The 12462-nt window shown below is 40.2% G+C and overlaps 1 protein-coding gene across 4 annotated transcripts in view; it reads right to left on the bottom strand.

The window, feature by feature from the left end:
• Positions 1-9431, bottom strand: part of atp9b (ATPase phospholipid transporting 9B) — a 34226-nt gene extending 24795 nt beyond the window's left edge. For 2 of the 4 annotated variants that reach the window (XM_061254947.1, XM_061254950.1), the window contains exons 1-5: positions 9324-9431; positions 4627-4794; positions 2008-2158; positions 1157-1270; positions 461-569 (exon numbers count right to left, since the gene is read on the bottom strand). In XM_061254947.1, coding sequence (XP_061110931.1) covers positions 461-569; positions 1157-1270; positions 2008-2158; positions 4627-4794; positions 9324-9403 — 622 coding nt within the window. In that variant the 5' untranslated portion in view covers positions 9404-9431. Of the gene's footprint in view, positions 1-460; positions 570-1156; positions 1271-2007; positions 2159-3706; positions 4465-4626; positions 4795-9323 lie in introns of those variants that run through there. The other 2 variants (XM_061254948.1, XM_061254949.1) reach the window with 2 other exon arrangements.
• Positions 9432-12462: the final 3031 nt, after the last annotated feature.

Below are 12462 nucleotides of genomic sequence, written 5' to 3'. Positions count from 1 at the left end.
CAAGTGGTTCCCTTAGTTTCAGCTTTCAGTTTCATGATAAACATTTGTAAAGTTCTGTCTTAGGGTACAAAGCTCAGGCATTCATTTTGGATCATTACAAAAAAAGCCACAGCACATGGCTTAAAAAATGGAGGAAAGGGATAGCCTGTCGCTCCAAGGCTGCGGAGCTGAGACATTTGGATCGGGTGCAGTCCACTGAGCACAGAACCAGCCCCGCAAACCTTTGAAGACAGGAGTTACTAGTCCGTCTGCAGGATCATTTCCATCGCCCATTTCCCAATCATTCCCCTTAACCTTTCTCCTGTTAGTCTGACCTAGACTGGGTCATAGCAAAAGGTTACTGCCAGACACAGTATTTCCTGGAAGCAGGGGGGTTTTTTTCTGTCGAGAGAGTTAAAAAAAAACCCCCTGAAAATACAGATAGTTCTCAAGGGGCTGAATAATGAGCTGAGGTAAGCACCTCGGACGGTCAGCTTGCTGTAGAGCTGGTAATTCATCTCCTTGTCTCGCCGGCAGCGCCGCACTTCATCCACAGCTTCCCGGATCATCGTCACTGCGAGCACAAGGCCCTGCGGCACAGAAACACAGTGCACACCACATGTATATCCACCGGCTGTTCCCACAATACAGACGTGTGTCTTACCAAAAGTAAACAGAAGAAATGCAAATCTAAGAAATATTTTAACCTTTTGTAAAATGTAAAATTGATAACATTTTTGGATTTGTAAATCTGCCAAAATGGAAGTAAATATGCCAGGAACTAAACTCCCGTATTTGTGTACACAGTATGCTAAAATAAATCTAGCTTACTGTATGTTACACAGAAAAGCATAGGCCAAAAAAAACAGCATACAAAAGCAGTAGGCCAAAAAAAGACTGGTGTTCCAGCAGTCAAAATAGAGAGATACTGGAAGAAATGCAAGACAAAAACACATGTGGAGGTAATATTAGCCAAATAGGTCACACTACAGGAAAACAAATTATGTTTAAGAAAGGTTTTTGCCACCAGCCTGGCCACCACAAACTTCAGGCAATACCTTTTCTGTTTCTTGGATCTTTTTAAATGGTTGTAATGAATGGATTGGCAAATGAAAAGCAAGACATGAGCAAGACTAATGTGTTAATATAATAAATCAATTAATTTACATATATTTACCAAAGGGGCCCAATAGGTATAAAGATATCCAACTTGCAGTGATGGTACAAACTGAGAACAGGCCACCACCAGAAAATAAAGATTCAAGAAAAACTTGAACTGCTGATACAGAACCTAAAACAAAGCACATAAAAACAAGGATAGTTAGCAAAGATGTGTATAGACGGCACAGGTGTATAGAGTGGAGTCATGAAGTATTTGGACAGAGACACTACTTGTTTTTCCTTTGTACTCTAGCACATTGAATTTGAAATGAAACAATGAGTATGAGAAAGTCTAGAATTTCAGCTTTACTTTGAAGGTATTTGCATGATCCATGTAGGAATAGCAGCCCTTTTTAAATATAGTTTGCCTTTTAGGGCCTCAGGGTGCTTGAACATACTGCACCTGGCCAGACTTGATATGCAAGGACAAAATATAGAGGTTGTAAAATATTTAAAAATATAAAACCTTTTTTTTATATAATGTATAATGGGGGTCCTGGGTTGGAGTCCTGGATGAAAAAAGGTTGAAAACCCCTGTTTCCCAGTATCCTCTGCAAACACTATCTTGTGGATCATATTCTTGCTGCATAATCCAATCACACTTCTGTTTATGTGTGTGTGCGGTGTTCACATTTTTCACTAACACAGAGCTTTTTATATTACAGTTGTTCTGGTCTCTTTGACCAAAAGGTTCAATTAGGTGCAAAGCCATCCATTAGTGTAAGAGCAGAGGTCATTTTAGAGTTTTAGATTTAGATTGGCATTGGCTTCACCTGGAAAACAAGGCTTCAACAGTGACTCCTCTAGTCAAAAAAGAAAAGAGTAGAGAAAAACAAAGCTTTAAAAATTGCTGTAATTAAAACGTACCCCAGGTATAAAAGTGAGGACATTATACTTCTGATTTTTGATGGCGTTCTTTGGGTACTTCTCCTCACATTTCTCCGGACAGCCTAACCACACAGTCCGGGCCTTCATATCTTTCTTGCGGCAGCACGTACAGAACAACCAATCACAGCATCTGCATGAGGGACAGAGCAATAAATCCATGCAAAAACATCAAAGGCTGATATAGCCTTTACCCACAGGATGACAGAGAAGGGTGTCAGGCTGTGCGTACATCACCGGCGGTTAAATGAGTTTGCACTGGGTAGAGAGGAACAAATGCATCCTATGATGCATAACACTCTAAAAAAAGAGACAGGATTTAAACTTTTTTTCACGCATCTCCTACCTGAGGAAATATTGACCCTCAACAGACCTGTATTTTGGATATTACAGTCCATTTGCACAAATACAGACAATAATCATTGTTGTCCTTTTCGCTATTGCATACATGCCGAAAAGTACTGCTTACATAGAAATGCAATTATCTATGGTTTGTAAATAATCTGGAACAAGACCAGCCCACCAACAAGGTTCTCTGACCAGTACTGGCCAAACGGTTCCCTGGACACACCATGTGCAAGCAACTACAGTATAACTTCTGCTCAGTATACTGCCAGTGTCAAGCTGTTATGATGATGAAATTATGTTTGTTCCAGTGTATTGACTTGCATAAAAGAGCATCATGCATAAACTCAAGCAAAATAACCGCTCGTGGTTGTATGCCTCCCCCAACCAGTAAAGTTGCAGTTTGCATCCCTATCGGTCCAGCAATAACTAATTTCTAAACCTGATGAATCCACAACAAGTAGAGCTTAATGAATTTTTTTTATTTTTATACATTTCATTAAAGAATTCATGTGCTGTTTTCTTTGTCATTTGTGTTACCTTTAAAGTAAAAAACTTTACAACTCATTACAACCTGAATATTTAGTTAAAGGCAGAGTAGTGGAAAGATAAGACCAAGAAAAATAGCCAAACCAAAGAATAGTGGGAACAGCGATGTTCCCACTATTAAATTATAGGAAGTGTTTGGTTGCAATTATTGGTGCTCAAGGTGGTGAACACAATTATTTCAGTTTAAGGGGTGCAATTACATTTTCACAGGGGTGAAATGGGTGTTTGATAACTGTTTTCCTTAAATAAAAGACACAATCATTAAAAAAAAGGTGTTTTGCATTTGCCCAGGTTGCATTTTGTAAAAGCATTCAGTGTGACAAAAATATGCAATAACGGAGGAAAGCAGGAAGGGGGCAAATACTTTTTCACAGCACAACACTGTGAATAATTGTAGGCAAATTAATTTGCAAAACAAACCAGTGGAACTTTTATTTGCAATATATGTTTACTGGTCATAGCAACATAATAGCTACTCAACTACAATAAAGGCTCACTCATAATTAAACAAAATAAATAACTAGTAGGCATCATGCCGACTATTCATTTTTTAATTTCATTTTTGAATAAATTTAAATCAGTCACTTTTTAACAAACGGAACAAAGAACGCAACAAGTAACAAGTATCGGTGCACAATGCTGCTCATCTCATGGCTCCCGACACCATGCCTAAAGGCTTCTTCTGACTAATATATAATAAAGTTGTTTAAATCACACTCTGGGAAACATAGATAGTCCTCTCACTTTTGTTCTTACTCTACCCATGGATAAATAACCTTATACTGACCTTAGCGGGAGCAGTGAGTCTGAGTCTTAGCTGCTCACAGGTAGAGGATGCGGGGCTGTCCTGATGAGAGGAACAAGCGGAGGTCACCCTCCACCTGTAGCCTCAACCGGAACTTGCTTTTAATCATGTTCAAAGTGGAAAATCCGCACTCAAAGAACTAGGTGTCCACAGACAGCCAAAAGTGTACAAAACTTTACTCATCTTTTGTGGCAACTCCATATCAGAGCTCAGGCCGAGTAGGGCCCGCTCCTCTTGGATGGTCAGTCCATCACGAGGCTCTGCTGGGCTTGTGAATGGATTTCTAACGCACTGATTTGCCTTGCTCTCCTCGCCAAAATAATCTCCGAACTGCTCATGCAACCCATTTAAATGTGCGGGCATCACCTGTAGCATGGAGACAACGGGTAGCCCTGCCTTCTCCAACACATCCCCCAAGGTTGGAAATATTTACACCAAGCCCTCTTCCATGCACAACATACAGTCGCCTCCAAAAGTATTGGAACAGCAATTCCTTTGTACAATGACTACATTTGGGGTTGAGATAAAAAGATGAGCACGAGACAAGTTCAGAATTTCAGCTTTTATATCCTGGTATTTACACCTAGATGGGTTAAACTACTTAGAACATGGCGCCTGGTATCACACCACCCAATTTGTAGGTGAGCAGAAGTATTGGAACAGAAAATATTTAGTAAATATTCTGTAGCATATTCCTTGCTTGCAATAACTGCATCAAGCCTGCAACCCATTGAACCAACTATTGCATTCTTCTATCACCAAAATATTGCAGAGCTGATTTAAAGGAGACAGATCATCCAAAATAAAAAAGACAAAAATGAAAAGACACACTCCCCAACAGTGATAACAAGCACAGTTAAAGCATTGGGACAAAAGACACCAAACGAAAGCACCCATTCTACCTGCTGCACCACAGCATCCAGCCCCCCAGCAGGAACCAACCAAGCCCCCGGTGTCTCCGGGTAACTCGAGGCAGGGTGTGATAGTCGCTCTCATCATTTCCAAAGCCCTCCTCTGACATCATTAGGGGCATCGCATCCATGTGGGAGGCCTCATCATCCACATAGTACCTGTTGGACCAGATTTAATCACACAAGTGAAGCCAACCCGCCACCAACAGATCTAAACCAAGCAAGCAAACAACAAATAATTTGAAACCGAAATATACACTCAGTTGCCACTTTAATAGCTGCACCTATCTAGTCCCAAGTAACTAGTTGCCTCCAAAACAGCCTAAATTCCATAGCATAGATTCAAAAAGGATGCATAAGGAATATTTCTTGGCATCTTGGTCCATGCTGACTCAATAGCAATACGTAGTTTCTGCAGAATGTTTGTCCACACATCTATGCAGCGAACCTCCCATTCCACATAAGTTCTATTCCAAAGCTGTTCCACTGGACTGGGAACTAAGGACTGTGCAGGCCATTGGAGTAAACGGATGTCACTGTCAAGTTTGGGGAACCAGATGATGCGTACGTTGTTACATAGCAGATTATGTTACTGTAATGGTCCATTAGAAGAAAAACCAAAGTGGCCAGTGAGTGTATAGATCAGAGCATTCCACAAAGGGAAAAATATATACATTTTAAATATTATTTCACCAACAAGCAAACAGCGAACATGCCATCCCCCACCAATGATGCAATGTTGCCACCTCCAATTTCATTGGGTGGGGGACAATCACTCAACACCTGATTGTGGTAGTATGATGAATACAGTAAAGTGAAGCTTTTAATGGATAAACAGCAAACTAACTTGACGTAGTTAGTTAAAATTGTTTTAATTATTAAAATTGGTTAGAAAACAATTTCTAAACAATTCCCTATCCTAATAATAATAATAATAATAATAATAATAATAATAATAACCATAACAACAATAATGTAACCCTTCATTATAATAATTATGACACTACGTGTGTTATCACTGGTTTGGTGCTTTTATCTTTTTTTCTTTTCTTTTTTCTCTCTTCACTGGGGTTGCTGCTTCAGCAAAGATGGATATTTTAAAATGGCATTCGATTTACAAAAGAACACATTAATTACAACTCTCCTCTTTGCATGAAAGCAGGCAATAATTTGTCTGTGCTGATATAGCCTTTACCCACAGGATGACAGAGAAGGGTGTCAGGCTGTGCGTACATCACTGGCGGTTAAATTAGTTTGCACTGGGTAGAGAGGAACAAATGCATCCTATGATGCATAACACTCTCAAAAAGAGACAGGATTTAAACTTTTTTTCACGCATCTCCTACCAGAACATTTTGAATGATGGCATTTCATTTGCAGTCCCCTCCAAAAGTATTGGAACAGCAAGGCAAATTCCTTTGTTTTTGCAATACACTAAATGCATTTATGGTTGAGTTCAGAATTTCAGCTTTTATTTCCTGGTATTGATGGTATAGCAAGCAGGAGATATGCAATCAAATATTAAGTGTTGTTTACTTTCATTTACTTAAATACTCGCTCTTCCAATACTTTTGCACACCTAAAAATCTTCTAAGTAGTTTAACACATCTAGGTCTAAAAACCAGGAAATAAAAACTCTGGTCTCGTGTTCATCTTTTTATCTCAACCGCAAATGAATTCAGTGTATTGCAAAAACAAAGGTTTTGGCCTTGCTGCGTTTTTAGATTGCCAAGATAAGACTGAAACTTCCGTCATGTCTTCCCTTTCAAAGTGACAACATTTCCTCAAATGGACCAATGAAATACCATCAACAAGGTATCGGTATTCATTCATTCATTCACCTTAAAAATCAGATTCAAATCGCATGATTTTAACTTATAAACTTGATTACGCAAATGTATCCTATTTGTAATCAGCAACTATTGATGGCAACCTGCAACCGATGTCAAGCGTGATAGGGCAAAAAACCCATGCGTATGTATGTTTTGGTACTTCCCAAGAGACTGGTTAGGATAGATAACTTCATCTTTGTTGCGTTTGTTACACAAATCTGACTGTTTGCCCTTAACTACGATATTAGGCAAGCTGCTTGAGTTTTTATTTTATTTTATGGTTTTGGAACAGAGATTGGATTGTGGATGAATGGAATAAATATAGAGTATGAGGTGGAGGGGGGTTATAAAAAAAAAAAAAAAAAAAAAAAAAAAGAGATTGGTTATAGGAATGAAGGTTGATGTAACTGGGTGGGAAGCAAATGCCATTTTTCGGGATGGCCACAAAGCACAGAAATCTGTAAAATCGCAGATTGCTGAAGTAAAGGCAGTGAGGATATAAAGGGGGATTGTAATTGTGGAATGTCAAACCAAAAGACAAAGGGACAAAGCATTAAAAGTAAAAGTACTTGACAAGACAAGGGTGACATGCTTTCCAATGAGGAAAAGGGCGCCAGTGAAGGGAGTAGTTAGTGGGGTCCTACTCACAGTAGAAGCCGATTGCTTCCTGGAGGTGGTGGCTGTTTGTGGGGCGAGGTTGTTGAAATGTTATAGGGACAGAAAAGGAGAACAAGGTCAATCAGAGCTGATGGGATTTGTCGGGGAGCTACCAGAGAGGGTTTTATGAGATTATGTTAGCTATAGGGTGAGGGGCTTACGAGTGTACTACTAATATGTTATTGGTGTCAAGAATGGACATGTAGCTGCAGTATGTGGGAAAAGGGTGTACAGGCGTAGAAGGTGTGGGTTCAGAAGAGCACTGTAGATTTTCAAAAGATCAGGCTATGTGTTTTCACTATAGGGAAAGAGTAAAACATTGTGATAGAAAGAAGATGGAGAGTGAGGTGGAACAGACAAGAGCAAAGAACAAAATATAGAAGAGAATTGGAAGGAACAAAGAACAGGACAAAGTAGGGACACTGGGGTACGCGAGAGAGATTATACAGTGCCCTCCATAAGGTTTGGGACAAAGACCCATCATTTGCCTCTCTACTCCACATTTTGAGGTTTGTAATAAAACAAATCACATGTTGTTGTGCACATTGTCAGATTTTAATAAAGGCCATTTTATTACATTTTGGTTTTACCGTGTAGAAATTTCAGCAGTCTTTATACATAGTCATGGCACCATAATGGTTAGGACACAGCAATTGAATGAAAGTAGTCATGTTTAGTATTTTGTTGCATATCCTTTGCATGCAATGACTGCTTGAAGTCTGCAATTCATGGACATCACCAGATGCTGGATGTCTTCTCTGGTGATGCTCTGCCAGGCCTGTAATGCAGCCATCTTTAGCTCATGCTCGTTTCAGGCGCTAGTTCTCTCTTCAGCGTATGAAAGGCATGCTCAATTGGGTTCATATCGGGTGATCGACTTGGCCACTCAATAATTGACAATTATTTCATTTTGAAAAACTCATTTTGTTGATAGTCCGCCTTACTATTAACATCAGGTCACATTGTCCCTTATTCTAAATGAGAGTGACTGGGCATTATCACCTAAACTTGACTCTCCACAGTGTACTTCCACAATGCAAGTGATTCAAAGGGCGCCACAGCACACTTATCCAGACATTGTAGAAAACTATATAAGGTCAACAGAGTTGTCACTGACAACCCAAGTAATATGGTTACTGCATTTTCCAATTGTGATTATTCGTGGTGAAGATAATGACTATATGATGACAGTGGTGGTGATGATGATGATGATGATGATGATGAAGAAGAAGAAGAAGAAGAAGAAGAAGAAGAAGAAGAAGAAGAAGAAGAAGAAGAAGAAGAAGAAGAAGAAGAAGAAGAAGAAGAAGAAGAAGAAGAAGAAGAAGAAGAAGAAGAAGAAGAAGAAGAAGAAGAAGGGGGTGGTCCGTAGCGTAGTGGTTAAGGTAAATGACTGGGACACGCAAGGTCGGTGGTTCAATCCCCGGTGTAGCCACAATAAGATCCGCACAGCCGTTGGGCCCTTGAGCAAGGCCCTTAACCCCACATTGCTCCAGGGGAGGATTGTCTCCTGCTTAGTCTAATCAACTGTAAGTCGCTTTGAATAAAAGCGTCTGCCAAATGCCATTAATGCAATGCAATGCAATGAAGGAAGTCTGTGACCCGTTTCCTCTACCAAGGTGGTTGATGGGTATTTTCCAAAGCATGAATCATTGAACTGTAATAAGACGTTGCTTTTCTCACACCCTTTAGTTTACCATAGAAGATGACCTGAAGTCTAAGTTAACCAATGACTAGTAAGCCTGCCAGGTAGGCTCTATAGACGGCCTACCTTCAAAACTGGCTGTGCCTTCTAAGTTTCCAAGTTAGCTAACGTCAGTTGCGTAACCAGCTTCGTAAACCACAACCGTCGAGACATGTATTTCCATCGCCGAGGCAGACCATCCGAAAATTTGTTGGACTTTTTATAGGCTAATCGTTCACTGGAACATGTCATGAAACGGCTAGCTAGATATATTTAATTCAGTGTTTTCTATAGAAGAGGGTCTTGTTTTTTCTCAGATGCATAAATACCATTACAAAAGAACATAGTCTACCATTCCTTTAATATATTTACCGTGAGGCTAGCTAGCGACAGACAGCAGTTTGCTCTATCTTTTAGACTCGCGATAACCACGTTCTAACGAAAAGACTCTAAACTTGCTAATGACACGTTTCATAACTACATAGGTAGTAACAAATATAGCCAGTTTCCCGTACCTGCTGTGACTCTCTGCGTTGTAATTAACACGTTTCTTCGAGTTTTTCTGTAGCGGCTGCAACTGCATACTGTCAACCATCTTGGAATGTTTGTGTACAAACCATATAGCGGACATGGGACGAGAGAGGGTAGGAGGGGCCATACATTTTAAGTAGGAAGTAACGGCAAACTCGTGCCTGGCTCTACTGCGCATGTTGAGTTTGTTCCGCATTTATTTATTATTTGAGAGTGTTTGTTGCTGCAATTCCTCTCTTGACCGTTAGGAGTCCGAAATTACCTATTGCACCTTTCAATATCCATCCATCCATCATCTTAACCCGCTTATCCTGAACAGGGTCGCAGGGGGGCTGGAGCCTATCCCAGCATACATTGGGCGAAAGGCATGAATACACCCTGGACAGGTCGCCAGTCCATCGCAGAGCACAAGAACACAAACAAAAACAAGTAATAAATAATAAAACAAGTCATCACCATCACCTTCCTATGACCAGTCTGCAACAGGTTACATCTTTCAAATTGCGCAGATTAATTTTGATGGACAATGGCATGATGAACGACTTATTATTCAGTGATTTTTGATGATCTCTCTTTATTTTTGACCCTGGAAAATTTTTAATGCAATTGCCTGCTTCTATTGATGACTGCAATGTGAGTTTTGGGGCTGTAATTCACGCTGGAGCGAGTATGATGAGTTTAGACCACAACACCCACAGACAATGGGTCTCATTCATGAAACGTTAGTAAATCTATGTTCAGATTTGCACATAAACATCCACGCTACTAAAAACCTACTCCGGATTCATGAACGCTGCGGGAAACCCAGATCTGATCGTAAACACATGTGTATGATCATGAATGCCAATCCATCGTAAAGTGAAAGCGCGCTCCCGGTAATCAGCAATTAGCATAAATCCCCGCCCATGAATAGACAATGATTGCCATAGAAGGAGGTGTAGACGCATCCAGTCGACCTAGTCAGTCATCATGGCGCAAACAAGGAAAGAGAGAGAAAGAAAGAAAGAAAAAAAAAGAAAAAATTTCCGAAGCGGAGATCGAAATCATCTTGGGTGAAATATATTTTATTGGGTAAAAAATATTTTATTTTCTTCTATCAGTTGTGGTGTTGTGACAGGGACAGGCAAAGCGAAGGCCTGGAAGGAGGTGACAGATGCTGTTAATGTTGCCTCTGTAGATAATAGAACCATATCCGAGGTTAAACGTAAATGGTTTGACATGAAACTGGAGGCAAAGAAACGCATAAGCGCACAAAAAAAACATGCATCAGCCACAGGAGGAGGAGGCTCACAGGCACAAATATCACCTGCTGACGAGCGCATCGCTGGCATTATTGGGGAGACCTCTCTGTCAGGAATTATACCTGACGGAGACACTGACATGCCTCCACTGGAGACAACATCAAACCCAGATGGTACGGTGATAATTGTTGTATCATAATACATTCTGAAAACCATCACTGATAGCTTAGTGGTTAGTGTAGTTTAACCTAGGTCGTACAGTCCCACCAAACAAACAGAACATTTGTGGGGGTTTCTCTTCGGATTGAATGAAGTGGAAACGGGAAACCAGTAATGTTATATTGTGCGATATGGTGCGTAATGGATATCAGTGTCGGAATGTAGAGCTATTTAACATTCATTTCAAGAAAGGATACGGATAACGTATAGCCCACTGCAGTTTTGTATGCATCGTCTTCAAATTATTTGAATCTTAATAGCCTAAAGCTCTGTTTTATACTGTACAGCTCCAAACAAGGGTTCTGAATTTCTGTATGTTTACACTAGGACTCGGAACTGTACTGTCCTCTCGGGTTCACTTTTGCACGTGTTCTTGTGTTTGATTTGCACTTTGTTGTACGTCGCTCTGGATAAGAGCGTCTGCTAAATGCGTAATGTAACGTAATGTAATGTAAAAATAAGTCTGTCTGCAGCCAACGTAAATTAAACATTTTTCAAATAAGATTTATTTAATGTTTCTTTCAAATGAAAAAAGAGCCACACATAAAACGAAAAAAAACAAACGTTGTCTCATATTTCTAGCTGGCGAGTGCACCTCCCATGATGTGGCTCCACCACCTGCTGCCGCCGCTGCTGCTCCTGCTGCACCCAGGTACCGAGGCCGAAGAGGTGATCCAGCTGTCCTTACGGATGAGGTCCTGAGGAATCAAGAAAATCTACTTACAGCAGTCAACCAAATCAACACGTCCCTCCAAGAAATTAACACCAGCTTGAAGGAAATCTGCAAGGCACTTTTGCGTCCTCAACAATAAAGTGTTATGTTGTCAGTATTGTGTGATGTCTGTGTTTATCCTGGGAAAACACTTATTTACTACAAGATAATCAAGCTACTCTCTTTTACTCTGATAATTAAATATAGCCTATTTGTATACATTTTAAAGAGCATGACCTGAAAATGAACTGAGGTAGCCTACTGAAACAGGATGTTGTATATAAATATAAAACAAAATACAAATACAAAGCTTGTTGGCCTAAAATGTGCACAGTTTATTCAGTCTTAGCAACACTTACCTTAAAATTGCTCTACAAGTTGCTGGCGTGTCTGTATGGCAGCCGCATCTCGAGGCCCAAGAGCTGGTTCCGGAGGCAGTCGTTCCTCTGCATTGGGGACTTCAGGCAGGGGAAGGCCCTGTTTAATGGCCACATTGTGCAGGACACAGCAGGCTAATATTATTTTGCACACTTTCCCGGGTGCATAAAGAAGGGTACCACCTTTATTGTCCAGGCAGATCCATCTTGCCTTCAAGACCCCGTTTGTGCGCTCCACAACGGCCTGAGTAGCAGCGTGTGCCTCACAGATCAGTTGCACATTAACGGAATGAAAGTTTTTCTGGTTTATGTAAGCAAATGCATCACAAAGAATGTGTAATCTATTGAGTCGATTTTCATAGATAATTCACAATCATGAACTTAATCTGGATCTTAAACCTGCTAATTGCCAACTAATTTAACTAAATGTGTTATATTTTTAATTGTTTGTCATGTTCATATCACGTGTTTCAAAGGCATCTGCGTATTGTTTACATAACAGAGCGCAATATGAATTAAAATGTAAATTTCCAATAGTGACAAGCATTATTTATGTGCATTCTTGAATTTACAC

Source organism: Conger conger, chromosome 9, assembly GCF_963514075.1.
Source record: "Conger conger chromosome 9, fConCon1.1, whole genome shotgun sequence".
Taxonomy (NCBI): domain Eukaryota; kingdom Metazoa; phylum Chordata; class Actinopteri; order Anguilliformes; family Congridae; genus Conger; species Conger conger.
The sequence above is the reverse complement of the archived record's forward strand: the minus strand, read 5'-3'. Positions and strand labels throughout refer to the sequence as shown.